This window comes from Perognathus longimembris, chromosome 13 (genome assembly GCF_023159225.1).
Source record: "Perognathus longimembris pacificus isolate PPM17 chromosome 13, ASM2315922v1, whole genome shotgun sequence".
NCBI classification, from domain to species: domain Eukaryota; kingdom Metazoa; phylum Chordata; class Mammalia; order Rodentia; family Heteromyidae; genus Perognathus; species Perognathus longimembris.
This window is the reverse complement of record NC_063173.1, coordinates 17,175,449-17,195,383: the sequence shown is the minus strand read 5'-3', so window position 1 is coordinate 17,195,383 and position 19,935 is coordinate 17,175,449. Positions and strand designations below refer to the sequence as shown.

Here is a 19,935-nt window from a genome sequence, read left to right as displayed (position 1 = left end):
TAGAATGGGCATTGTGACCCCCTGCAGGAAGAGATTTGGGAGATCTGGATGGTTGCTAATCTTGTTGTACATAAGTTCTGATGATTCTTTCCACAAGAAGGAAGTTAATATAGGAGAAATGATCACTTGAAATTTAATACCTCATCCAGGCTACTGCTTCTCCCCAAAACTATTATGCAAGAATTCACTTCTTCTCAGCTAAGAAAAGGGGTAACTAAGGAGTTGGTGGTAGATTTGTTAATTGCTTCTCCCTGTATGCTGGGAGAAAACAGCATGAGGCTGTTCTATTAGCCTAGAAATTGAATGGTCTTCTTTTATACTTTGCCTTCTTACTTTACTCTTTTTTTTTTTCCAGCCCAGCTTTTTTGTTTTTAAAACCAGCTCTGGCAAGTTTTATTAAAGAAAAATTACACAGTTTACTTTTCTCCACTTTGTTCTGGCATGATTCTAATGATATCAGAATCACCTGGATCCATGATGGCCAGTGTACATACTCTGTATTATTTCCCACATGCTGTGCCCAGTTCAATATTATTGCCACTGTAGTGACAGACACCAGTTTTGGCCAACATAGCATAGTATTCTATTTCAAATTTCCTCAAGGCTAGGCAGTTGTTGGGACGACCAATTTCCCTTTGCCCTGTCTGATCATCTTCAGGGTCTGCTTGTACCCTAGCACGTACTTTCCACTTTTCATAACAAGTTGGAGTCTAGAATTGATTGACTCCAGAGACTTTTTCTTCTTCTTGGCAACCACTATCTTCCTGCCTTAGGTGCGGGAGGGCTCCCAACCGAAAGCAGCTGACAAGATGTCCGGGTGGTGAGAAAGTTCCAGCCCAGCTTTAAAGGCTAGTGGTGTGTGTTCTGAGTCTCCTATGTGATTTAACCCATTTCTGAAATGTTCCTGAGCTGCTTTCTCTCTATAGCTGTCCCTGAGGTTTATCCACAATGTAGATATAGAATTTGAAGTTTTAAAATTCTTTACCGACACTATATTTGGCTCATGGCAGTGGGAAAAAAGCCAAACATTGTTGAGGGGATTTATTTATTTTTAGCTGCCTTCATGTTTCCTCTTGGAGAAATTGCTTTTTCCCCCTAAAGACGGGCGAACCAAGGGAGAAAGTGATTATGTCTGGATCACATTGCCTTGTTCTGTTAGCAGTGTGAATAAGCCTACAAAGTAGTAAGTGATCTTCATGAGGAGATGAATTAATTTTGTTTTTAGCATCTTTTTAGGTGATATGGGCTGATAGCATTTATACTTTTTCTCCTCTCCTTCCTTTCTTTCTTGTGATTAATTGGAGATAAGAGTCTCAAGGACTTTCCTGCCCAAGCTGGTTTTGAACCTTGATCCTCAGATCTCAGCCTCATCAGCAACTAGGATTATAGGTGTGAGCCATTGGCACCTAGCAGAATAGTGTGTGTGTGTGTGTGTGTGTGTGTGTGTATGTACTTTTATGTGTTGCTTTAAATTTATGCGCTTTGTGATGAAAAATGTCAAATGCATGTAGTAAAGAGAGTAGCTCCAATCATTGTTTAGCAATAATCAATTCATGGCCATTCTGTGTTTGTGTATGTGTGCATTATGCACCCAGGTTAGAGATTGAATCAGCATAAAAATTGTGCATAAATACTTAACTACACTTTTCAGCTAGCTCCTATTCTTTTTATATCTTCCCTCTCCCTACCCTCTTTATAGAACAATGATTTTTGCTAGTACTGTAGTTTGAACTTGGGGCCTCACATGCATGAAGGAGGTACTCTATAAGTTGAGTCATTTCTCTACCCTTCCTACTGGATTATTTGAAAACAAATCTCATATAGCATTATGTCATCCAAATTTATTAAGTATATATCTTTAAAAGATAATGATTTTTGGGGCTGGGAATGTGGCTTAGTGGTAGAGTGCTTGCCTAGCATGCATGAAGGCCTGGGTTTGATTTCTTAGTACATACACAGAAAAAGCCAAAAGTAGAGTTGTGGCCAAGTAGAGTGCTAGCCTTGAGCAAAAGAAGCCAGGGACAGTGCCCAGGCCTTGAGTTCAAGCCCCAGGACTGGCAAACAAACAAACAAAAAATAATGACTTTTTTTTTTTTTTGGCCAGTCCTGGGCCTTGGACTCAGGGTCTGAGCACTGTCCCTGGCTTCTTCCCGCTCGAGGCTAGCACTCTGCCACTTGAGCCACAGCGCCGCTTCTGGCCGTTTTCTGTATATGTGGTGCTGGGGAATCGAACCTAGGGCCTCATGTATCCGAGGCAGGCACTCTTGCCACTAGGCTATATCCCCAGCCCAAAAATAATGACTTTTAAAATACAAATGATTTTTATTCGTATATTTAAAGCTTCAATCTCTCTCAAGTTTTACATTTCCAAATGGGCAGTCATTTGTTCTGAAAATGTTTATTGAATAGTTCATCTATAATATGTTAATTTATTTAAGACTGTTCTTTTCTTTCTTTTTAAGATTAAATTTTATTGACAAGGTGATGTAGAGAGGGGGTACAGTTACATAATAAGGTAGTGAGTACATTTCTTGTCTTATTTGTTACACCCTCCCTCATTTTTCTTTCCCTTTCCTAGTTCAGATAAGCATATATACAATATCCAGTGTACCAAAATCATATACAGTGACCACAGGGGGACATCAAAGGAAATTCACCTAGTGCATTAAACATAACGACAACAATAAAATCCTCCTGTTTCCATCTCTTGGAGTTCATTTTGCTTAGCCTCATCTTATATAATTATATGTACATAGCCGTTGAGCTACTTGTGATACTCTGATAGGTCTATCCTTTTTATGTTTATTTAGTAATTATTTGGTTTTAGAGACATACTGTAAAGTCGCTGACCAAAACATGTGGAAATACCATTTGAAAAGAAGTTTGTCATTTTATAGACATGATCTCTACTGTGCTCCCCCCAACCCTCGCCCCAACAACCACATATCAGGGAGACCATGTGCCTTTGTTCTCTGTGTTCTAGGCTTGTAAGACTGTTCTTTTCCTGGGGATTACTATTTTATGTTTATTTTAGAATATGTCTCTGTGAATTTTTCTGACTTTTTTCTTTTATTCCTTTTTTTTCTTTTTTCTTTTGCTAGTCCTGGGGCTTGAACTCAGGGCCAGAGCACTGTCCCTGGCTTCTTTTTGCTCAAGGCTAGCACTCTACCACTTGAGCCACAGCGCCACTTCCAGCTTTTTCTGTTTATGTGGTACTGAGGAACTTCATGCATGCTAGGCAAGCACTGTAATACTAAGTCACATTCCCAGCCCTTTCTTTTATTCTTTTAGGCATGATGTGCAATAACTTTATCAGTTATATTTAAAGAGAAAATCTTGTTAAGATTTTGGAAATATTTGCATTAAATTCACAATAAATTAGGAGATTTTTAAAAAGCATCTTTTCAGTAAGGAATTTTCCTGTATAGCAATATTTGTGTGTATTTTAAATCTTCTATCTGCAGTGATAGCAATTTTAATTAGCATTTATTATTTCTTCTGTGTTCTACACTCTTCCAAACCCTTGGCATTTTTATTGTAACCCTTAAAACAAGTATAACATAGGTAATATTACTATCTGTGTTACCGAAGTGAAATGGACATACCCATAGTCATTTACTAATGCTTTGGGATGAAGGCAATGACTGTTATCTTGACTAGAACAAGTTAATTGTTATAAGACAAACATAAAAATAAATGGCTTTTCTAATTCATAGCCACAAGAAAAGTCTAACAAGGACAAATGTTCAATGTTAAGTTAAATTGACTAGAGATATGCAAGATCCGTGATAAACAGAAGAAATGGTGATGAATGTAAAGTTATTATTGAAGTCAGCCTAGGGGAGTTTAAATTCTAGCTTTTTAAATGTTTGTATGACTTCAGACATGTTATTTATCCTCTCCATCTACTTGGGACACCTAGCTAGAGCCAATTTTTGTTGTTAATCCACATTACTTATCTCCTCAGCATTGTATGAGAATGCTATCTGTCTGCATCTTCTCAGAGGCAATCTTAAAGCCAAAAGGAAGCAGGGGCAGCCCTAAGATCAGCCACTAAATCTCACAAATCAGGGCTTAGTCTTAGAAATGTTAGTACACTCAGTGAACTCAATAGGAAGATAGTGGCAATGTAAGCTTTGGAACCTATACTTTCTAACTAACTCATTCCTACTGTTCTTTTCACTGATGGTATAGCTTTAACAAATATGTACTATGTATGTGAGATTTTTGTAAGGAGCTTAACATCTATGGCATCTTAATATCCTTACCACTCTAACATAAGGCTTTTTGTCTTTTTAGTTCTATACTTTATAGCCAAGGAAAAAGAGAGAAACTAAGAGAGTAAAAAGAGAGTAACTAAGTTTGAACAGGTAGAAAGGGGTCTATCTCATTTCTGAGCCCCATTTTCTTTATACTGTGTTTCATGTATTCCTCTTTCAGATTTTCTTTTTCTTTTTCTCTTCTTTCTTTGATGCTCTGGAGTTTTTCATGCTTTTTATCCTATTTTGATTTCCAGGCTAATCTCTGCTTTGTGGATGTTGACAACCACTTTATTGAGCTTCCAGAGGACTTGCCTCAGTTTCCCAACAAATTGGAGTTTGTCCAGGAAGTCTCTGAGATTCTCATGGCATTTGGCATTCCCCCTGAAGGAAACCTTCACTGCAGCGAGAGCGCCTCCAAGCTGAAGAGACTCCGGGCCTCTGACCTTGTGTCTGACAAGAAGAATGGGAACATTGCTGGCTCTCCTTTGCATTCCTATGAGCTCCTTAAGGAGAATGAAACTATTGCCCGGCTGCAAGCCTTGGTCAAGAGGACTGGAGTGAGCTTGGAAAAAGTAAGATGCTGTAAATGGATCTGTTGAAATTATGTTGGTTATGGAGGAGAAAGGCCCTAGTTCAGGACAAGACATATTTGTAAGCAGTGAAAGAAAGGTTTGCATGGGCGACTTAGATTCAGCTCTTGCACACATTATTCTAGCAAATGTTATTTAGATCTAAACGTGGATAGTTTCTCATGTGCAATTTCAGGACAGCTTGATGTCATTCTGTGTGAACCTGTGACAGAGACTCTTAAGACAATGATGGTGGCACTCCTTGTATTTAGACCTATTCAGATCCATTGTCCTTGTGAGTTTCACAGCAGCCCAATAGAGCATGTTTTGTTTTGTTGTTGTTTTTTTTTTGGCCAGTCCTGGGCCTTGGACTCAGGGCCTGAGCACTGTCCCTGGCTTCTTCCCGCTCAAGGCTAGCACTCTGCCACTTGAGCCACAGCGCCACTTCTGGCCGTTTTCTGTATATGTGGGTGCTGGGGAATCGAACCTAGGGCCTCGTGTATCCGAGGCAGGCACTCTTGCCACTAGGCTATATCCCCAGCCCTGTTGTTGTTTTTAAATGTAAACTTTTATGGCCAAAGAAAATGCGGCTTAGAAAGCCTAAGCATTGTTTTTGCTGAAGGTTTGATGTCTGGCAAGTAGCTGAGCAAGAGGCTAGAATTGATTCTCTTGGATTCTAGTCATGTGCTATTTCTAGGAATGTACTTAGCTCTTCCATTTTCTGACTTTGATGGAATTAAGCTTTCTGTACTGTTTACCTACTCTTTACCTTCCTCATTTTCATTGTTAAATTACTTTTTATAAATTACTTATGAACTGGCCAAAGTGACTTCACTGAAAAATGGTTATAAACCATTTTTCATTGCTTTCTTTTGTAAATGTTTGTCTATCTATCTATCTATCTATCTATCTATCTATCTATCTATTGTGCCTGTATAAGTACCTGAACTCAGGGCTTCTTGCTCTCCCTTAGCATTTTTTGCTCCATACTGCACTGTACCACTTGAACCATGCCTCCACTTCTAGCTTTTTTTTTTCTGGCTAATTGGAAATAACAGTCTTTGATTTGTCAGCTTGGGTGGCTTCAAACTACAATACTCAGATCTCAGCCTTCTCAGTACCTAGGATTATAGGTGTGAGTCACTGGCACCTGGCTTCTTCATTGACTTTTATAAATTCCTTCATTTGTCCTTAACACTTGAAATAATTAGCACTTTTTTCTTCATGGCTAAATTTCTCTCGGACCATTGAGTTGTTGGTTATCTTTAAAAGGAACTCTATATTTTCCTTTGTGTCAAAATCTTTTTCTTTTCTTTCTATTCCCCACTTTTCTCCCCTTCCCTTCCCTTCCCTCCCTCTCCTCTTCCCTCCCTCTCCTCTCTTACCCTCTGGTTTCCCTTCTCCTCTCTTCTCTTCTTTCCTTTCTTCCTTCTCCTCTCCTTCCTGCTCTTCCTCCTCCTCCTTTGCATATGCTAGACAGATGCTCTTCCATTGAGCTAAACTCCCTGTCCCTAGAACTTGTTTATTTTTTCACTGTTTTATTCTCAGCTTCTCACTGTTGGTTAACTAAAAGACCAATGGAAAAAATTAGACTAGTTGCATTTCTATTTGTGTGTGTGTGCGCACACACACATACACACCCACACACCCACACACACCAGCCCTGGGCATTGTCTCTGAATTTCTTTTGCTCAAAGCAAGTGCTCTATCACTTGAGCCACAGTGCCACATCTGGCTTTAAAAAAAAATACTTATTTATTATTCTTTTTTTTTTTGGCCAGTCCTAGGCCGTGAACTCAGGGCCTGAGCACTTTCCCTGGCTTCTTTTTTGCTCAAGGCTAGCACTCTGCCACTTGAGCCACAGCGCCACTCCTGGCCATTTTCTGTATATGTGGTGCTGAGGAATCGAACCCAGGGCCTCATGTATACGAGGCAAGCACTCTTGCCACTAGGCCATATTCCCAGCCCCCTTATTTATTATTCTTATTATTTTTGCCAGTCCTAGGGCTTGAATTCGGGGCCCAAGGACTGATCCTGGCTTTATTTTTATTTTTTTTTGCCAGTCCTGGGGCCTTGAACTAAGGGCCTGAGCACTGTCCCTGGCTTCTTTTTGCTCAGCGCTAGCACTCTACCACGTGAGCCATAGCGCCACTTCTGGCTTTTCCTGTATATGTGGTGCTGAGGAACTTCATGCATGCTAGGCAAGCACTCTACCATTAGGCCACATTCCTAGCCCCCTATCTGGCCTTTTCTGAGCACTTTATTGGAGATAAGAGTCTCGTGGACTTTCCTGCCTGGTGTGGCTTCGAATTATGATTCTGAGATCTTATCCTCCTGAGCAGCTAGTATTATAGTCACTGAGTCACTGGTGCCTGTCACATTTCTTTGGCATAAAAGAACAGGTGTCTATATTTTTAGCTTTTTTTTTTTCTCTTTTGTAGCTAGAAGTACGTGAAGATTCCAGTAGCAATAAGGATCTCAAAGTTCAATGTGATGAAGAAGAACTTAGGATTTATCAGCTAAACATTCAGATTCGGGAAGTTTTTGCAAATCGTTTTACTCAGATGTTTGCAGATTATGAAGTGTTTGTCATTCAGCCCAGTCAGGATAAGGAATCCTGGTTTACCAACAGGGAGCAAATGCAAAACTTTGATAAAGTAAGTATAGTCTGGCTGGATGATAAAGAATGAAAACTTGGGTTACACCTTGAAAAAGTTGAGTAATTATTTTTTTTTGTTTTGTTTTATATGTATTACTAGAACAAGTATGATGGTCTTTGTGTGTGTGTGTGTGTGTGTGTGTGTGTGTGTGTGTGTGTGTGTGTGTCTTTTTTTAATCAGCTGTGGGGCTTGAACTCTAGGCCTGGCCACTGTCCCAGCTCAAGGCTAGCATAACACTCTACCTCTTTGAGCCATAGTGCCACTTTGTGTTTTCTGGTAGTTAATTGGAGATGAGTCTCACAGACTTTCCTGCCCAGGCTGGCTTTGAACTGTGATCCTCAGATCTCAGCCTCTTGAGTAGGATTACATATGTGAGCCACTGGCACTCGGCTTGTGTGCCTTTTTCTTTTTTTGGGGGGGGGGGTGTGGTATCCTGCAGTTTGAACACAGGGCTTGGGTATTGTCTCTGAGCTTTTTTGCTCAAGGCTAGTGCTCTACCATTTTAGCCACAGCTCCACTTCTGGCATTTTGATGGTTAATTAGAAGTAAGAGTCTCACAGATTTTCCTGCCCCTGCACTCAGATCTCAGCCTCCTTAGTAACTAGGATTACAGATGGGAGCCATTGGTACCCACCTTTTGGTACCTTTGTGGGGTGGTGGCATGAATTTAGGGCCTCGTGTTCTTACTTGGTTTGGTCAAGGCTGCTGTTTTAACACTAGAGCCACAGCTCTACTTCTGGCTTTTTGCTGGTTTATTGAAGAGTCTCATGGACTTTTTTTGCTCAGTCTGGCTTCAAACTGCAATTCTCAAATCTTAGAATCCTAAGTAGCCAGGATTACCAACTTGAGTTATCACTACTCAGCCTATAATGGTCTTTTGATGTACTTATTATTACTATCTAGTCATTTATCTACAGCCAAAAAGATTTTTTTGTTTAATTTTTTAATTGTTACTATAAAGGTGATATACAGAGGGATTAAAATTACATAAGTCTTTGAGCAGTGTCACCCCTTCCCTGCCTCTCTCCTAGTTTTTCCCTCCCATCCTCACCCATATGTTGTATAGTTCATTTTCAACGTAGTGTTCAGTGAGCACCATTGTTGCATTTGTTCACCCTTTGTCTTTTTTTTGAGGGGTGGTTAGTGTTGGGGAAAGAGAAAGGACTCTTGATTGACCCATTCAAAATCAGCCAAGGAAGACAAATCTGAGAGACTTTTATCTCCAGTTAGCCAACAAAAAGCTGGAAGTGAAGGATGTGGCTCAAGTGGCAGATAGCTGCCTTGAGCAAAAAAAAATAAAAAAAAAAATCAAGCAAGCTTGGCGGAAGTGAAGGATGTGGCACAAGTGGCAGATAGCCAGCCTTGAGCAAAATAATCAAGCAAGCTTGGCCCTGGTGGCTGGTAATCCTAGCTAGTGAAGAGGTTGAGATCTGAGGATCACACTTTGAAGCCAGCAAGGGAAGGAAAGTGTTAGACTTTTATCTCCAATTAATAACCAAAAAAGTGGGAAGTAGAGCTGTGGCTCAAGTGGTAGAGCACTAGCTTTGAGCAAAAAAGCTCAGGACAGGGCCTAACCCTAGGACAGGCACAAAGAAAAATGTCAACCAAGAGGTCAAGACCAAGTCCAAGACCCAGTACCATGAGCACATCTATCTGCCCCCTGCCCCCCTCCCCAATCTGATTGGTTGCCTAAGTAGATTATCAGCATAAGTTTGTTCTAGGGTCAGAATTTCTGTTTTGTTTTGTTTTTTGTTTGTTTGTTTGTTTGTTTTGCCAGTCCTGGGCCTTGGACTCAGGGTCTGAGCACTGTCCCTGGCTTCCTTTTGCTCAAGGGTAGCCCTCTGCCACTTGAGCCACAGCACCACTTCTGGCCGTTTTCCATATATATGGTGCTGGGGAATTGAACCCAGGGCTTCATGTATATGAGGCAAGCTCTCTTGCCACTAGGCCATATTCCCAGCCCTAGGGTCAGAATTCCTGAAAAAAATTTTTTTAAAGGAGTGAAGGGATTTTGCAGTTTGCTTTTCATAAAAGTTTAGGAAAGTCCAGAGAAGAATTATCTTACTATATCTTTTGGGTATGTTGCTTGTGTTGGTCAAATGGCTGTTTTTTTTCCCATCAGGCATCTTTTCTGTCAGATCAACCTGAGCCCTACCTGCCCTTTCTCTCAAGATTCCTGGAAACCCAAATGTTTGCTTCTTTTATTGACAACAAAATTATGTGTCATGATGATGATGATAAAGACCCTGTGCTCCGGGTATTTGATTCCCGGGTAGACAAGATAAGGCTGTTAAATGTTCGGACACCTACGCTCCGCACATCCATGTACCAGAAATGCACTACTGTGGATGAAGCAGGTAAGGCCTCCCCAGAGCTATATGTTTAGCCTCTTGAGCTACATTTCTAACATGTCCTTGTTCCTAAACATGCCAACTTCTTTTCCTGTTTCTGCCTTTGCCTATTGTTAGTACATCACCTGCAGTGTTCTTCCTTATTATTGACTTAAAATAAAAATCTGACAGTCTTCTTTTCATACTTTAACATTGTGTCAGTTGGAACAGGTCCTGAAATAAGTAGCAGGGAATGTAAGCAGCAGGGGGTAAAACAAATAGAGGTGTTTTTTTTTTCATGTTAGCAAGAACAGAAGTGGTGGTTGCTGTTATTTGCTCAGTGACTTACCACTGTAATTAGAAATTGAGATTCCATTTTAGTATGTTATTTTTGTAGTAATGATGTTGAGTCATGGTTATGAGACCGTGTGTGTGTGTGTGTGTGTGTGTGTGTGTGTGTGTGTGTGTGTGTGTGTGTCAGTGTCAGTGTCAGTCCTGGGGCTTGAACTTAGGGTCTGGAAGCTGTCCCTGAACTTTTTGCTCAAGTCTAGCACCATACCATTGAGCTACAGCTCTATTTCCAGTTTGTTTTTTTTTGGTGTTTATTTGGAGATAAGAGCCTCTTCAAACCTCAATCCTCAGATCTCAGTCTCCTGAGCTACTGGATTACAGGTGTGAGCTACCAGTGCCCAGCCAGTTATGAGACTTTTTATATTCACATTTACATGAAGAAGAGGGAGAGTTGATATCACTTTTATTTCTCCCCATTTATCAGAAAGCATTTCCCAGAAATTCCCAACAATTTCCATGTTCTCATAGAGTAGGATTTCATTATGCTACTGCCTTTAAAGCTAGGGAGTAAACATTGAATTGGGTGCAGTACAACTCTGAACAATATTAGAATTCTTTAATCAAGAAAGAAGGGATTCAGGGGCACAGCAGATTGGAAAGAGACTTGACAAATGGGATTAAATTAAAATAAAAAGTTTTTGCACAGCTAAAGACATAGCTACTAAACTAGAAAGACAGCTAACCAATTGGGAAAAGATCTTCACCAGCAATGCAACAGGCCTATAATCCATCATATACAGGGAGCTCAAGAAACATATCCCTCTGAAACCTAATAAATCAATTACTAAATGGGCAAGGCATCTAAAGAGAGATTTCACAGAAGAAGAAATAAAAATGAGGAACACATGAGGAAATATTCAGCATTCCTGGCTGTAAAGGAAGTGCAAATAAAAACAACCCTGAGATACCACCTTACCCCAGTCAGAATGGCCTATACTCTGAACTCAGGCAACAACAAATGCTGGAGGGGATGCGGAGAAAGAGGAACCCTACTACACTGCTTGTGGGAATGCAAACTAGTACAACCACTCTGGAAAGCAATCTGGAGGTTTCTGAAAAAACTAAACATAGACATAACCTATGACCCAGGGCTGGGAATGTGGCCTAGTGGTAAAGTGCTCGCCTCGTATAACCTATGACCCAGCCATACTGCTCCTAGGCATATACTCTGAGCAACAGGATCCAGGATACAACAAAGACACCTGCACTTCCATGTTCATTGCTGCACTGTTCACAATAGCCAAAGTATGGAAACAGCCAAGATGCCCTACTACAGATGAATGGATCCCCAAAAATGTGGTACCTATATACAATGAAATTCTACACAGCTATCAGAAAGGATCAGATACTGGCATTCGCAGGGAAATGGATAGGAGTAGAACAAATCATGTTGAGCAAGACAAGCCAAGAACAGAGAGACAAACGGTACATAGTCTTCCTGATCTGTGGGTGTTAGAATCAAATCGCAAAGAGATGTGACAAAGCAAACAGGGATACCGATACACAGCGAGACCAAAAAGGGACAGTCTTGGGAGAAATGCACCAAAAAGTTAGACCCAAGCACTACTTCATATGTACCTAAAACAATATACAGACTGAAAAGAATTCCAAAGATAAGGAAAAAAAGGACCTCTTCTTAATTAGTCTTACAGTATTTAGAGGACTCTATATTCTTTACCTCACATAAGGTGTGCATCCGAGGGAAGCTGGGAGGAGGGCACAGAATGGGTAGAAAGTAGGTGGGAAAAAAAAAACAGCACCACAGTAGAGGGGACCCAACAGCTGCAATGGACATTGATGAAAGTGAACTAACTCAAGGGCAACGGGGGTGGGGGGAAGAAATGAGAGAACAAGAAGGAAGCGATTATGCTAAGTAAAAGGAAAGAAATGATCACCCGACCTGGGAGAAATTATTTTGTTGTTAATGTTCATAGAGTTCATAAGCATTGTAGACTAGAATGATGATGTCCATCATTGGAAAGGTTAAAAAAATGATGAGAGGGCTGGGAGTATGGCCTAGTGGCAAGAGTACTTGCCTCCTACACATGAAGCTCTCAGTTCAATTCCCCAACACCACATATATGGAAAACGGCCAGAGGAGGCGCTGTGGCTCAAGTGGCAGAGTGCTAGCCTTGAGCAAGAAGAGGCCAGGAACAGTGCTCAGGCCCTGAGTCCAAGGCCCAGGACTGGCCAAAAAAAAATAAAAAAAAATGATGAGAGCAGGTGGGGGATGGGGGTGAGGGGATGGGTTGGGGGAGGGACAGAGAAAAATGAGGAAGAGGGTACCAAGTATGACAAGAAATGTACTCACAACCTTAAGTATGAACCGTAACCCCTCTGTACATCATCTTCACAATAAAAAAAGAAGGGATTAATGAAGTATGAGTAAGAAATTGATAGTTGTCAGAAAATGAAACAAAACACATAAGCTCAAAACAACACTTAGCCCATATATCTCCTTCTCTGTGAAGTCTCTCATGCTCCAGGCTGAGTCAGTTGATTCTTTTTTTGTGCACCTATGGTACTTTGTTTTCACCTCCACTCTATAATCTGCTTTGAATTGTTATCAGAAAATAGCTGATGTGCAAAGTCTGTATTTACTCACTTTCTTGTCCCTAATCCTCTAGCGTAGTGCTTAGTCACACAAATGTTAAAAATTGTAGACTACACAAATGATTGACCATGCCTTTTTGTTCACTGAGGGCTACAGCTAGATCAGCTTAGTTTTGGAGGATGGCCTCAGCTTTTAACGTTAGAGTAAGTAGTGTGCTTACTTATAGGATGCTCTGTGTCCTTACTTTAGTCTTTAGTATAGTTTGTTTATTCATTTACCATTATAACTACCTACTACTCTATGTCCGACATATGTATATTTACCCAATATTTGCCAAATGAATGAATATGTCAGACTTTTTTTTTTTTTTTTGGTATGCTGGACCTGAGACTTGAACTCAGGGCCTGGGTACTGTTCCTGATCTTTTGTGCTCAAGGCTAGTACTCTACTTCTAGCTTTTTGGTGGTTAATTGGAGATAAGTCAGGGCCATTCTGCCCTGACTGGCTTTGAACCTGATCCTCAGATCTTAGCCTCCTGAGTAGCTAGGATTACAAGTGTGATCCACCAGCACCAACTAGGCTTTTGTTTTTTAGATATTGAAGCTAGAATTTTGTCTTCATCAACCTTACACTCTCTAATTTCTATCTTTACCTTTCAGTCCTTTCATTAAGATAATAGTACTCAGCCAGGTGCTCGTGGCTCACACCTATAATCCTAGCTACTCAGGAGGCTGAGATCTGTGGATTGCAGTTCGAAGCCAGCTCAGCCAGGAAAGTCTATGAGACTCTTATCTGCAATTAACTACTCAGAAAAAGCCAGAAGTGTTGTGGCTCAAGTGGTAGAGCGCTAGTCTTGAGCTTGAGCTCAGGGACAGCAAGCACCCAGGCCCAGAGTTTGAACCTTATGACTGGCACAAAAAAAGAAAGAAAGAGTGAGAAAGAAAAAGAAAAAAAGAAAAAGAATAAGGGAGGGAAGGAAGGAAAGAAGGATGGAAGGAAGTAGGGAAGGAAGGAGAGGAAGGAAAGGAAGGAAGAGGGAAAAAAAAAAGATGGGATAATAGTCTTCTTGCCAGGCATGGTGGTGCACACTAGTAATCCCAGCTGCTTGGGAGGTGGAGGTAGGATTATGGTTTCAGGCCAGCCTGGGCAAAAGCTCAAGACCTTATCTTAAAACAAAACAAAACACAACAAGCCAGGTGCTGGTGGCTCATGCCTGTAATTACCTTATCTTAAAACAAAACAAAACAAAACACAACAAGCCGGGTGCTGGTGGCTCATGCCTGTAATCCTAGCTACTCAGGAGGCTGAGATCTGAGGATTGAGGTTCAAAGCCAGGAAAGACTGTGAGACTCTTATCTCCAGTTAACCACCCTGGAAGTGGCATTGTGGCTCAGGTAGTAGAGCTCTGGCCTTGAGCTGAAGAGCTCAGGGAAAGCGCCCAGGCCCAGAGTTCAAGCCCTACTAACACACACACACACACACACGCACGCACGCACACACGCACGCACACACACACGCACGCCAAAAAATCCAAAACCAAAACAGCATACTAAAGCAAGAAGGCTCAAATGGTACAGTGCTTGCTTCCTAAGCATGCAGTCTTGAGTTTAAACCCCAGTATCACCGCCCCCCCCTCCAAAGAAAAGAAAAGTCATGACTTAGGCTCACATGTTTTCTATGTGAGTGAATTAGTTGAATACAGTCATTCTTGCCTCTTGGACACAGCAGTCTTCAAATTCCTGAACCCTGCTTCAGGGTTTGGACCTGGGCACCTTGAAAGAGATTTCTATGGGACTGCGAGTTTAGGAAACAATCCCAAATTATGGTTTTAGTTAGGATTCTTAACCATTTTCATGGCAGTCTTTGTACTTGACATACCATGAGTAATGGGGTTTTCTGCTTATAACCACAGGCAGTAAAGTCAGAAGCTCTAATCACTTGAGGCCCTACCTATTTTCCATAAGAGAGAGGCAGTTAATTCTTAGCCCATCTGTAATCCATATGTTAAATACTGTAATGTGTCAATTTGAATTACTCCAGTCTCAGTTATGGCCAGAATATGTAGTGACATGGTCCTCTTACGATGTGGGTTTTGGAATATGGTATGAAGAATTAACTAATTCTCAGTTGTAAAGCTTATTTCAGAAAATGAGCATTCTAGGGGCTGGGGATATAGCCTAGTGGCAAGAGTACCTGCCTCGGATACACGAGGCCCTAGGTTCGATTCCCCAGCACCACATATACAGAAAACGGCCAGAAGCGGCGCTGTGGCTCAAGTGGCAGAGTGCTAGCCTTGAGCAGGAAGAAGCCAGGGACAGTGCTCAGGCCCTGAGTCCAAGGCCCAGGACTGGCAAAAAAAACAAAAACAAAGAAAATGAGCATTCTAACATGTTTCAGATGACTCTGTTTTGTTCTCAGAACATAGGAATGTGCTTGCCATTGACATATCCCTTAAATACATACCAGTGTTACACACAACAAATCCACTAGAGCAGAGCTCCTCTCACTAGCCTCATATCCCTAGCCTGTGGGAATAGTTTAGCCATCTCATTCATTCAACAGACACCTGAGCTTCTTAAACCAGTCCCACTAGAAAATAGAAACAACATAAACACATCTTATTGAAGAGTTTTTAAAATGTCACAATTTACAAGGGTATATTTTGGCAATCTACTGCACCTGCATAATAATTTTACACATAAAGAGGTCCTTTGGCTCATCACTGTATTGACAGGTCCACAAATATTGCAGGCACATTTTAGACTTTTACTAAGTTTGACCAATTGAGAACAAGGGTAGGGAGAAGTGAGGAAGGCCCAAAGAAAATGAGATTGGACCTGGAACTCATAGCAAAGTCCCAAGATTGAAATGTTTTATGTTTTTTGTTTAAATTGTCAAGGTGATGTACAGAGGGGGTTACAGTTACATATGTAAGGTAGTGAGTACATTTCTTGTCAAACTTGTTACTTCCTATCTCATTTTCTCCCACCTTCCCTCCTCCTCAATCCCCCCAGATGTACATTTAGTTTACAACATATTGTCTTGTTTTTCTGTGACTAGAATATAACAGAATTACTGCCTTTAAATTTTTTTTACAGTTAATTTTTTTTCCCTGTTGTAGAGATCAAACATTGGTTCTCATTCATGGTAGGGAAATATTCTACAGTGGAGCCACACCACAGCCATCTAAAACTTTCAAGGTGTAATTAGCATATAGTAAGCATTGTTTATGCATTGCAGTTTAAATCCAGTTTTAAACCCAATATTGCATATATTAAGCAAACATTTTACTACTTGAGCCACACCTCCAGCCCTAGTGTTGGCAGGTGCTTAGATTTATATCAAGAACTGGTAAACATACCCATTACCCTAAAAAATGTTTCTTATGTTGTAATTGTTAACTTAAATATGATATAGTAAATACAGTTATAATAACTGCTAATATTCCTGTCTGCTAATTTTGTCATTTGTGTCAATTCTGGGCTGGTTTCTGTCATGATTTTTTTCCCCTTCCTTTCCCGTCATGTGTTATATACTACCTGACTTCTTTGCATGTCTGGACATCTTTGATTTGATGAATCTTACCCTTTTGAATTGTAGACATATTCTTGATTTTTTTCTGGGATATTGTTAAGTTATTTGGAAATAGGTTGATTCTTTCTGGTTGTGCTTTTGAAATTTGCTTGGTAGGATGAGAATCTTTTAGTATATTGACTATTGACTATTACTCTTTATTACTGAGGAAAGAGTCTTCTGAATTCTCAAAGCCCCCCAAAATGATGAGATTTCCTAGTCCTGGATAAGAATTGTGTACTGTTCTTTCTAAACCTTTCAGGTGGTTCTTTTATTGTTAGAATAAATGAATTTCTGTCTGTCTGTCTGTCTGTCTCCATCTTTTTTATTTTTATTTTTATTTTTTGTCAGTCATGGGTTTTGAATTCAGGGCCTGGTTGCTGTCCCTGAGCTCTTTTTGCTCAAGGCTAGAGCTCTGCCACTTTGAGCCACAGCTCCACTTCTGGTTTTTGAATGGTTGAGATAAAAGTCTCATGGGGACTTTTCTGCCCAGGCTAGCTTTGAACTGCGATTCTCAGGTCTCAGCCTCCTGAGTAGCTAGGATTATAGACGTGAGCCACTGGTGCCTGGCTCTGAATGTTTTATAACGATGATGATGATGATGATGATGATGATGATGATGATGATGATGGTAGTGATGATGTATGTGTATAAAGGAGTTACAATTCCATAAATCAAGTTATGAGTACATTGCCTCTTGGTTAGTGCCACCCCTTCCTTTGTTTTTTCAGTTGATTTTTTCTCCAGTTTTTAGTAGTTGCTTTACTTGTATGAAATGGTCAGTTACCTTGGCAAATATTCAGGATGGACCCTCTGCAATTCCCTTTTCTGGTACTGTTTCTTACTGATGCTACCACCTTGGCTTCTCAGAGGCCAAATAAACATACTTGGATCTCTCCTTTTGAACTGAGGACTTTGCTCATAGTAGACAAGCCCTCTACCACTATGCTACATCCCCAGCCTCTATTTGGCTTTTTTAAACTCAGGGAGTCTATCAGAATCTCCCTAGATTTCTGTTTCCTTCCCTGTGCCACAAATTAGAAACTCTCTAGGCAGTTAGCAGAGGCATTTTTAGGAGTTACCTCATTTGTTTTCTTTTTCTCAGGGCTACTGCCTTCCATTGCCAGATGTCTAGTGTTTTGAAATTTATTCGTACATATACACACACACACATACACACACACACACACACACACACATATATATATTCTATTTCTTCCCTTCTTTCTGTTGTTTCAAGAAGGAAGGTAATAAGTACCAGCTCCTGCTACTTCATCTTGGCAGGAAATGGAAGCATAGCTGCTTCTTGAAAAATATTTGACCTGATTTTTTAAATTCTCATTCAGAGAAAGCAATTGAACTACGTCTGGTGAAAATTGACCATACTGCAGTTCACCCCCATTTACTTGACATGAAGATTGGACAAGGGAAGTATGAACCAGGATTTTTCCCTAAGCTGCAGTCTGATGTGCTTTCCACTGGACCAGCTAGCAACAAGTGAGTCAACCCTGCAAATCCCTGGCTGAGGTTCCAAGTCAGGGTTGTCACCTGACAACCCTTAGTACCCCTCCCCTAAAGCCCTTAGATTTTTATGAAATAAATACAAAGAAAAAACCAGTACCTGTAAATTATAAGCAAGAGAGTAGTTTAGAAGATTATTCACTTATAAGCAAGAAAATAGTTTAGAATATCTGCCAGCTCCTGTCTTCACTATGAAAATTTAAGATAACAAATATGCTCAGGACCTGCAAAAAGCCAGGCTACAGATGGGTTAAAGTCATCTCATGCTTGGATCTCAAATAGCAAGCTAGCTACCATTGTATCTTCAGTAAGTGGTAGTTGAAATAATCAAACTGAAAGTAGATAATTAAGCTGGATTACTCTCCTTTACTTTTGGAGATGAGTTATCAATGAATGACAATTTTAGATCACCAGGTGACGTTCTTGTACATGTTTTTGAGACAGATATCCCTTGGGGAGCTATAATCTCTTCTTCATTGTTCAGTCACTGGTCCCCAATATGTGCTGGTTTTAGGGCTTGAACTCAGGGCTTGGACACTCTACAGTTTGAGCCACAGCTCCACTTCCACCTTTTTGGTAGTTAACTGGAGATAAGAGTCTCATAGACTTTCTTGCTTGGCTTTCAAACCACAACCCTCAGATCTCAGCCTCCTAAGTAAGTAGCTACGATTTGTAGGCAGGTACCTCTAGTGCCCAGCTTCTAGTCACTGCTTTTTGAGCTGCATTTCCTCAACGTCTCTGAACTCTCTGCTGATCCACTGTTGGTCTCTCAAACATTCAAGTTTCTCCTGTCGGTGGCTTTAGGATGTTCTTAATTGCTTGCTTGGATATTTTCAGGTGGACAAAAAGGAATGCCCCTGCTCAGTGGAGGCGGAAAGATCGGCAGAAGCAGCATACAGAACACCTGCGTTTAGATAATGACCAGAGAGAGGTATGATATCTCAACTTTGTCAAGGAATGGCCCTAATATCATGCTCCATATGCCTTCTTTTTACCACTTCCTCAGCCTCTGGTCCAGTTCATGTGTGCCAGTCATGACTATTCCCTATAAATAATAAGTCTAGTTTTTTGTTAGTTTTTGTGCCAGTCCTGGGGCTTGATCTCAGGGCCTAGGCACTGTCCCTGACCTGGCTTTTCTTTTTTTTCTCTTGGTCAGTTGAAGAACTTGACCTCAGGGCCCATGCACTGTCCTTAAGCTTCTGGTTTTTTGTTTTGTTTTTCCTCAAGGCTAGCACTCTACCACTTGAGCCATAGATCCACTTCTGGCTTTCTTTCTTTCTTTTTCTTTTTTTTTTTTTTTGTAGTTTATTGGTGATAAGAGTCTCACAGACTTTACTGTATAGGCTGGCTTCAAACCCTTATCCACAGATCCTGGCCTCCTGAGTAGATAGGGTTATAGGCATGAGCCATGAGCGCCTGAATCTTACTGTTTTCAGCAGAGACTATTGAGTACACTTTTTGGTAGAAATCACTGTGGTAAGCAATTAGAAATATAAGAGAGGTATCTGTCCTTAGAATAAAAAGTGCAACACAAATAATTTCTGTAAAAGAATCACTTGAATTGGCCATATGATTATTGGTGAGAGAAAGAGATCAGTTCTACTTGGAGTAACCAACAAAACTACTTGGAGAAGTCAGCATATAAGCTTGGAGAATGATAGGATTTTAGAGAGATTAGCATTTCAAGTGTAGGAAATGAATGGTAGGACTTAAAGCTTGATTTATGTTGTGTAAAGCTGGTTTGGACAGAATATTTTGGAGGAGTGAGTTACAGAGATAGTTAGCAAATGAGTAGGAAGGTAACACTGCTCTAAGTGATAGGAGTTGAATCCTAACTTTGTGGGAGAAAGGGGCCAGTTAAGGAGGTCGAACAGAATGGAGAGTTGTGCTACTAAAGTAAATTTGGTGGAAGGGAAAAGAAAAGAATACGGAAAAAATGTTGGTCATGAACTGAAAATACTGAGATGATGTTTATGTGTAGTTACTACAGTGCTTTGAGCCTATGTTAAAACAAGCAATCCTAGCATATTGTAGAGAAGCAGGAAATGTAGTTGTTTTGAGTGTGCAGCCTTATTTTCTCAGTCTCTAATTTAGCAAGTTTAGAAAGAATAGGTA

At 40.5% G+C, this 19,935-nt stretch overlaps 1 protein-coding gene and 1 pseudogene across 2 annotated transcripts in view; one reads left to right on the top strand and one right to left on the bottom strand.

Moving 5' to 3' along the window:
• The window catches only part of Dennd5a (DENN domain containing 5A), an 87,919-nt gene that overhangs the window by 42,525 nt on the left and 25,459 nt on the right, over positions 1–19,935 (top strand). For both annotated transcript variants that reach the window (XM_048359577.1, XM_048359578.1), the window contains exons 6-10: positions 4,517–4,834; positions 7,273–7,488; positions 9,614–9,848; positions 17,646–17,796; positions 18,658–18,751. In XM_048359577.1, coding sequence (XP_048215534.1) covers positions 4,517–4,834; positions 7,273–7,488; positions 9,614–9,848; positions 17,646–17,796; positions 18,658–18,751 — 1,014 coding nt within the window. The remainder of the gene's footprint in view (positions 1–4,516; positions 4,835–7,272; positions 7,489–9,613; positions 9,849–17,645; positions 17,797–18,657; positions 18,752–19,935) is intronic.
• LOC125361149 lies at positions 377–3,609 on the bottom strand (annotated as a pseudogene).